Source organism: Homalodisca vitripennis, unplaced genomic scaffold (genome assembly GCF_021130785.1).
Source record: "Homalodisca vitripennis isolate AUS2020 unplaced genomic scaffold, UT_GWSS_2.1 ScUCBcl_4334;HRSCAF=10459, whole genome shotgun sequence".
NCBI lineage: Eukaryota > Metazoa > Arthropoda > Insecta > Hemiptera > Cicadellidae > Homalodisca > Homalodisca vitripennis.
This window is the reverse complement of record NW_025780435.1, coordinates 20,937-29,673: the sequence shown is the minus strand read 5'-3', so window position 1 is coordinate 29,673 and position 8,737 is coordinate 20,937. Positions and strand designations below refer to the sequence as shown.

The 8,737-nt window shown below is 42.7% G+C and overlaps 1 protein-coding gene across 1 annotated transcript; it reads right to left on the bottom strand.

Annotated features, from left to right (window-relative positions):
* Window positions 1-976: 976 nt before the first annotated feature.
* Window positions 977-6,846, bottom strand: LOC124372902. The gene is made up of 4 exons (XM_046831310.1): window positions 6,819-6,846; window positions 5,145-5,274; window positions 3,887-3,944; window positions 977-1,079 (listed from the first exon to the last, which is right to left on the bottom strand). Exons 1-4 carry the CDS (start codon window positions 6,844-6,846, stop codon window positions 999-1,001), a joined length of 297 nt encoding a protein of 98 aa, XP_046687266.1. The 3' UTR covers window positions 977-998.
* Window positions 6,847-8,737: the final 1,891 nt, after the last annotated feature.

The following is an 8,737-nucleotide window of genomic DNA, read 5'->3' as shown; positions in this document are numbered from 1 at the left end:
TGCTCGATGTAAAGTCCAACTCCAATCTACCTCTTAATGTCTATATCCACAACGTTCGGCGTCACAAGATCCAATGTCAAGACATCCATCTTCACGAAGCTGAAGGTCTACAACGTTCAGTCTCATGTTGTCGCACTGCTCGACGTCAAGACTGATAACAGCACACCTCGTGACGTCTAGATCCACGTCCAGTTACTGGCAAGGCGAGGGTCACGCGCGAGCTCAGTATAGTAACCGCCCCGTTTGTCGTACGTCACCACGGAGTTGGCAAGCGTGTAGCGCTGACGCGGCAGACCTCCGTTGTGCATGTTCGACGTGTACCGTGACGCTGGATGTTTCCTCGTCGCATTAGACGCATGCCGCTTCGAGACTTCATCTTGGCCATCTCCAGTCCTGCAGGAGCCGGCGCCGGCATAGCCGCGCATGCTCCATCGCGATCTCATACTCGCAGTCTGAGTCGTAGTCCGTCCGGACCCTGGAGACATTGATCACAATTAATAGTACCCCAGGAGCCGGCATAGCCGCGCATGCTCCATCGCGATCTCATACTCGCAGTCTGAGTCGTAGTCCGGACCCTGGAGACATTGATCACAATTAATAGTACCCCAGGAGCCGGCATAGCCGCGCATGCTCCATCGCGATCTCATACTCGCAGTCTGAGTCGTAGTCCGGACCCTGGAGACATTGATCACAATTAATAGTACCCCAGGAGCCGGCATAGCCGCGCATGCTCCATCGCGATCTCATACTCGCAGTCTGAGTCGTAGTCCGGACCCTGGAGACATTGATCACAATTAATAGTACCCCACCCAGGAGCCGGCATAGCCGCGCATGCTCCATCGCGATCTCATACTCGCAGTCTGAGTCGTAGTCCGGACCCTGGAGACATTGATCACAATTAATAGGACCCCAAGAGCCGGCATAGCCGCGCATGCTCCATCGCATTCTCGTACTGGCAGTCGAAGTCGTAGTCCGGACCCTGGAGACATTGATCACAATTAATAGTACCCCAGGAGCCGGCATAGCCGCGCATGCTCCATCGCGATCTCATACTCGCAGTCTGAGTCGTAGTCCGGACCCTGGAGACATTGATCACAATTAATAGTACCCCAGGAGCCGGCATAGCCGCGCATGCTCCATCGCGATCTCGTACTGGCAGTCGGAGTCGTAGTCTGGACCCTAGAAATATTGATCAAAATTAATAAAATGATAATATTGTCATAAGGAGGCTCAGCTGCATTTCTGAGACACGTAACACTAAGCGTACAATGAGTGTGGTGTAATGTAGGTAACACGAGGCAATAATCTGAAGTGTTTCTGTGAAGGAAATGTGAAGGATGTGCAGTTGCTTCGCCTGAACTGAATGGGAAATACTAAGATTTAAATTTTTAATAATATTTGTTACAACTTTGTTTAAGATTGAGTACACATTTCAGCTAGCTTTGCTAGTTGCAAAGATTTGCAAGGTTACTATTTTTGAAGATAAAATTTATATAAATGTCCTTATAATGTATCTCGTGGAACAGACGTATATACATTTTGAAATGGAACAGATCAATACGGTATGCTGAAATAAAATATTAGTCTACTTAGCATGTATCTCGTAAATACTCAATAATATACAATGAATAATAATAATGTGTACATTTTAAAATTACTTTCGACGTACGGAATGAAATCCTGGTGGCGGTGTAGAGGGGATAGCCGTGTAAAGGGAGAACTCGTGTAGAGGGGATAGCCGTGTAGAGGGGGAAGCCGCGTAGAGGGGGAAGCCGTGTAGAGGGGATAGGTGTGTATAGGTGATAGCCGTGTAGAGGGAGAAGTCGTGTAGAGGGGATAGGTGTGTATAGGTGATAGCCATGTAGAGGGAGAAGTCGTGTAGAGGGGATAGCTGTGTATAGGTGATAGCAATGTAGAGGGGATAGCTGTGTATAGGTGATAGCAATGTAGAGGGAGAAGTCGTGTAGAGGGGATAGCTGTGTAGAGTTGGAAGCCGTCAAGAAGGGGAAGCCGTGTAGAGGGGATAGCTGTGTATAGGGGATAGTCATGTACAGGGATAAGTCGTGTAGAGGGGATAGCTGTGTAGAGTTGGAAGTCGTGTAGAGGGGATAGCCGTGTATAGGGGATAGCCATGTAGAGGGAGAAATCGTGTAGAGGGGGAAGTCGTGTAGAGGGAATAGCTGTGTATATGGGATAGCCATGTAGAGGGAGAAGTCGTGTAGAGAGGATAGCCGTGTATAGGGGATAGCCATGTAGAGGGAGAAATCGTGTAGAGGGGGAAGTCGTGTAGAGGGGATAGCCATGTAGAGGGAGAAGTCGTGTAGAGGGGATAGCCATGTATAGGGAGAAGTCGTGTATAGGGGATAGCCGTGTAGAGGGAGATGTCGTGTAGAAGGGATAGCCATGTAGAGGGGGAAGTCGTGTAGAGGGGATAGTCGTGTAGAGGGGGAAGTCGTGTAGAGGGGATAGCCATGTAGAGGGAGAAGTCGTGTAGGGGGGATAGCCGTTGTAGAGGGGGATAGCCGTGTAGAGGGGGAAGTCGTTGTAGAGGGGATAGCCATGTAGAGGGAGATGTCGTGTAGAAGGGATAGCCATGTAGAGGGAGAAGTCGTGTAGAGGGGATAGCCGTGTAGAGGGGGTAGTCGTGTATAGGGGATAGCCATGTAGAGGGAGAAGTCGTGTATAGGGGATAGCCGTGTATAGGGGGAAGTCGTGTATAGGGAATAGCCATGTAGAGGGAGAAGTCGTGTATAGGGGATAGCCGTGTAGAGGGAGATGTCGTGTAGAAGGGATAGCCATGTAGAGGGAGAAGCCGTGTAGAGGGGATAGTCGTGTAGAGGGGGAAGTCGTGTAGAGGGGATAGCCATGTAGAGGGAGAAGTCGTGTAGAGGGGATAGCCATGTATAGGGAGAAGTCGTGTATAGGGGATAGCCGTTTTGTAGAGGGAGATGTCGTGTAGAAGGGATAGCCATGTAGAGGGGGAAGTCGTGTAGAGGGGATAGTCGTGTGTAGAGGGGGAAGTCGTTGTAGAGGGGATAGCCATGTAGAGGGAGAAGTCGTGTAGGGGGGATAGCCGTGTAGAGGGGATAGCCGTGTAGAGGGGGAAAGTCGTGTAGAGGGGATAGCCATGTAGAGGGAGATGTCGTGTAGAAGGGATAGCCATGTAGAGGAGAGAGTCGTGTAGAGGGGATAGCCGTGTAGAGGGGGTAGTCGTGTATAGGGGATAGCCATGTAGAGGGAGAAGTCGTGTATAGGGGATAGCCGTGTATAGGGGGAAGTCGTGTATAGGGAATAGCCATGTAGAGGGAGAAGTCGTGTATAGGGGGATAGCCGTGTGTAGAGGGAGATGTGTCGTGTAGAAGGGATAGCCATGTAGAGGGAGAAGCCGTGTAGAGGGGATAGTCGTGTAGAGGGGGAAGTCGTGAAGAGGGGATAGCCATGTAGAGGGAGAAGTCGTGTAGGGGGGATAGCCGTGTAGAGGGGATAGCCGTGTTAGAGGGGGAAGTCGTGTAGAGCTGATAGCCATGTAGAGGGAGATGTCGTGTAGAAGGGATAGCCATGTAGAGTAAGATGTCGTGTATAGGGGATAGCCGTGTAGAGAGAGAAGTCGTGTACAGGGGATAGCCGTGTAGAGGGGGGAATTCGTGTACGTGCATGGAGTTGTCGTGTTACCAAAGTAAACAAAGTGTTCTGATATCTACTAAACCCTGGCATGTTTCTTAGTACATATAAACTTATGAATGCGCTATTGTTTAAGATTGCGTATTTAATTCAACAATGTGCATAAAAGATTGTATTGTGTATACCGGAAGATATGTTGTGTATTCCTTTGTTAAAGTCTAACAATATCTACATTTTATCATTATTCCATTAATGAACTACTTACATTTTCTATTTTTTCATCCAGCATCTTGAAAAAGTCGTTTTGACTAGATGAAATCTCCCTGAAACCAATCATCAAACTGGTAAATAACATAGGTTGCAATTGCAAGATATGTACTATATTAAAAACACGTAATAACTCTTTAGTCGTTCATGTTATTGGTTCAGAATTGTTTCAAGTGAGGCCGATATCCCCTACTGACTTGTGGCATTCGATCAGTAAACAATCTTTTGTCCACATTCGCTATGCAACACGTGACACTGAGTAACACATAGATGTTGCGTTGTGTGACGTCATACACAAGTACCCAACTTGGTGAAGGGGCGCACGCATGTATTGATGAAGATGGAGATCACTTTGGAAACCTGCTTCGAGTCAAAGCAAATCAAATATTTTATGTGGCCAGAACATAAACATGTATAGCAATCGTCAAAGTGCTATATGAAATTTTTAAATAATTTTACAACACACCGAAACCCCAGTCAAACTTACGATACTCTCACTCATACAACATTGACTTTTGCCAATTTCTCACTTCCAGTGCCGGTTGTCAGTATATTGATTGTGCAGTCACCCAATCGTATGCCGTTAAACTCGTCAGCACTATAAAATGCTTGGGACGTTATAAAGCGTTTCAAGTGCGCTTTTAACGCCTTGGGCGTTAAGGCATTTTAAAAATTGATAGTGGCAACTAGTTGACAAAACGAACTGACTGTTGTTGAACGAACGATAGTTCGTAAATCACAGTCCTGTCGGTTCGGTAAATATCTCGGATTCATACGTATGTATGTCTCGACCACTTGTCATGATACATTTAGACATGTAAAATGTCTCTAAAATGTATAGCCATGAAAGAATCAATAGTTGCAGTTTTTTACAGTTTCCTTGCAAGATTCTCTGAACTTCAAACGTGCGATAATGCGTTTAGTTTGTTTTTTGCATTTTGAACGCTCTTTGGAACCGGCTATTGCGCTAACTGTGTAGCACCAGCTCGCCACAAACATTAAGCCGTAGGCGAGACTCTCAGACGACCTTCCTTAATGTCTGCGTTCCTATCTCCGTCCTTCACAAATCCTAGTACATTACTTGTGTTACTTTCTAACATAACTTACATCTGAGCTAGCAGAGGTCCTGGACCGGCCCTGTACCATCTGCTTCAGCCTGGCAGCTCTCAGACGACCTTCCTTACTGTCCTGCGTTCCTATCTCCGTCCTTCACAAATCCTAGTACATTACTTGTGTTACTTTCTAACATAACTTACATCTGAGCTAGCAGAGGTCCTGGACCGGCCTGTACCATCTGCTTCAGCCTGGCAGCTCTCAGACGAGCCTCCTCACTGTCTGCGTCACTCTCCCCGTCCTTGTCATCCTCTTCGTTCTCTGATCCTTCTCCTGCAACGTCACACATATTTAAGTTAAACACATGTTAGCCTGCTCCCTCTAAACAGTTCTTATAGTTGAATAAAAATACACTTCGTTTGGTTTTGAAATAAAAGAACGATAGGAATGGCTGTTTTATTTGCTTTATAAAATAACTTATACATTTTATATTCACTCAGTACATGTATCAGTAAGTGCCATTTGTAAATAGTGAAGTAAACGGAGGGGAATAGATTGTACTGCTACAATTACCCTTGGAAAATAGGCTCTCAGAGACAATATGCAAATTGAGTAATATGTTTTCGTTCACATCCGGGCTCTCCATGGTCACGGGACCGTGGCTCATGGCTGTCAATGTGGTTTGGGAGGGGACGGGGTGAACTTGTATGCCATAAACCATAAACCACTGTTCTAAACCTCCTCAATACCTTACCAGTGGAACCGAGGAATCGAGACAGCTCACCCAGAATACTATTTAAGAAAAGGAGTTGCGTTTTTAATATTGCAGTGAGTCGACGTCCAGAAATAAGAGTGATAGATACTACAAAGATTACCGACATCGTCAATGATTGGTTTTGGAGTTTGTACGGTTTATTACGAAACTCTCATCGACAACGTCAAATAATAAATTCGCTTTGAACAAATACATGATGATGAAATAACAAGAGAACAGGTAAGTTTGAATGGCCGCGCGACAGGAAACTTCCTGTCACGTTTCTCCTCTACTGCGGATACGTCAACAACCTAGCTCATTGAGTTTGTTCCGAATCAAATTAACCGAATGTAAGTTGTCGATAAATAATAGATGTTTAATGAATTACATAAGCATAACACGTTTACTATCGCATCTTGATAGCAACAACATCGATACTGTAGCAACGTAGGGTAGGGTCAAAAATCTTTAAGTTTTTTTATAGATTTTTTTCGTGGATCTTGGCTTTAAAATAAGAAAAAAGACCGAAATTATTAAATTCTAATGATTAGTTATATTTTGTAACCACATGACTAGAGGGCCGAACGGAATGTTGTAAACGGTCAATTCAGTACTCACCACGCCTTAGTCTTATATGTAAATGCAATTCTACAAAAATAGTGTTTTTTTGCACTGAGGAATGTTTTTATTAATAGCCACAAAATATATCTGAATGAGTTTTTAAATTGTTCATTTTTATTTCTCTTGACAGAACCTTAGAAATTGCACTTAGTCCTACAATGGCCTTAACTTTGCTTCAGGAAGGACAGGATATTGTGGATGGGTAAGGTTGGGAGTAGGGGCCGCCTCATTAAACATCCGCGAGGAAGAATTTTAACCTTAGTCATGTCTCCTCGGAAGAAGGGGACATCTCTGAACCAGCCTCTCCAGTCAATTAATAAACAAAAATGTACTCGTATAATAAAAGTAACTATATACATACATATTAAATAAAATGTTTGTATACATGACATTAATATACTCAGAAACTATTCGTCTGATCATTATACAAATGTTGTATGTGGCCTAAATTGTATTTGTCCAAAGAGAAGGTTTATATGCTATGCCCATTGATGTAACTCACCACCAGTCGATGCTGTAAAAGATATCATTTTTCAAAGCGCCTGCACATTATTAACTGCAATTAAGAGACAGTTAAATACGTTACATAGCCAAAAGACTATTGAAGGCGCTAAGTTACTATTGATTCGACTCAAAAATAAATTTCTGGTTGTACTTGAGTGTTAGACCACTTTATAATAAAGTACACGTACGTGTAGCATGCGCCTTGTTATAATTTAGTTGTAGTCCGCAAGAAACCTTGGACAATCATAGTGTTGGACCACTTTATAATAAAGTACACGTACGTGTAGCATACGCCTTGTTATAATTTAGTTGTAGTCCGCAAGAAACCTTGGACAATCATAGTGTTGGACCACTTTATAATAAAGTACACGTACGTGTAGCATGCGCCTTGTTATAATTTAGTTGTAGTCCGCAAGAAACCTTGGACAATCATAGTGTTGGACCACTTTGTAATAAAGTACACGTACGTGTAGCATGTGCCTTGTTATAATTTAGTTGTAGTCCGCAAGAAAACCTTGGACAATCTTAGTGTTGGACCACTTTGTAATAAAGTACACGTACGTGTAGTATGCGCCTTGTTACAATTTAGTTGTAGTCCGCAAGAAACCTTGGACAATCTTAGTGTTGGACCGCTTTATAATAAAGTACACGTACGTGTAGCATGCGCCTTGTTACAATTTAGTTGTAGTCCGCAAGAAACCTTGGACAATCTTAGTGTTGGACCACTTTGTAATAAAGTACACGTACGTGTAGCATGCGCCTTGTTATAATTTAGTTGTAGTCCGCAAGAAACCTTGGACAATCTTATATTTGTAAAAACTGCGATGAGACAGATCTCAAACCAAAACTATGACGATTGAAAGTGTCGTTCTCTCAGGGTTTGAATTAATTGTGTTCGCACTTTATTTGAAACTGTGCGAACTAGAAATCTTATATGGTGCCGATTACGTAGCCTAAATTAAAACTGAGAAAATAAGCCATCAATGATCAAAATAAAGCTGCATACCCTACTACCGAGAATACAAAACAAATATCTTTTCGCACGGGTTACAAAGCGTGGTGATACAATGATACGCGTTACACGAGACTGGGGTCGCAGTTTCCTGTAGTACAATAAATCATTAATTAAAGGTACATCAATGATATAATTGTGTTCGTAAGTGTGGTCAGTTGAAAGTTGTATCCATCTTAATATAATAAGTGAAATGGCAGTGTCGGAGAATGTAACGGTTTCTTTGAGCAACAATGTGATACATGGAGTATTCATTGATTTTACTTTAGTATTTCCCAAGATTTAAGTGAAATGGCAGTGTCGGAGAATGTAACGGTTTCTTTGAGCAACAATGTGATAAATGGAATATTCACTGATTTTACTTTAGTATTTCTCAAGATTTAAGTGAAATGGCAGTGTCGGAGAATGTAACGGTTTCTTTGAGCAACAATGTGATACATGGAATATTCATGATATTTACTTTAGTAAATATTTAAGTTAAATGGCAGTAGCGGAGAATGTAACGGTTTCTTTGAACAAACAATGTGATACATGGAATATTCACTGATATTTACTTCATTATTTCCCAAGATTTAAGTGAAATGGCAGTATCGAAGAATGTAACCGTTTCTTTGAGCAACAATGTGATACACGGAATATTCATGATATTTACATTAGTAAATATTTAAGTTAAATGGCAGTAAGTAGCGGAGGAATGTAACGGTTTCTTTGAGCAACAATGTGATACATGGAATATTCACTGATATTTACTTTAGTATTTCCCAAGATTTAAGTAAATGGCAAATGGCAGTAGCGGAGAATGTAACGGTTTCTTTGAACAACAATGTGATACATGGAATATACATGATATTTACTTTAGTAAATATTTAAGTTAAATGGCAGTAGCGGAGGAATGGAAACGGTTT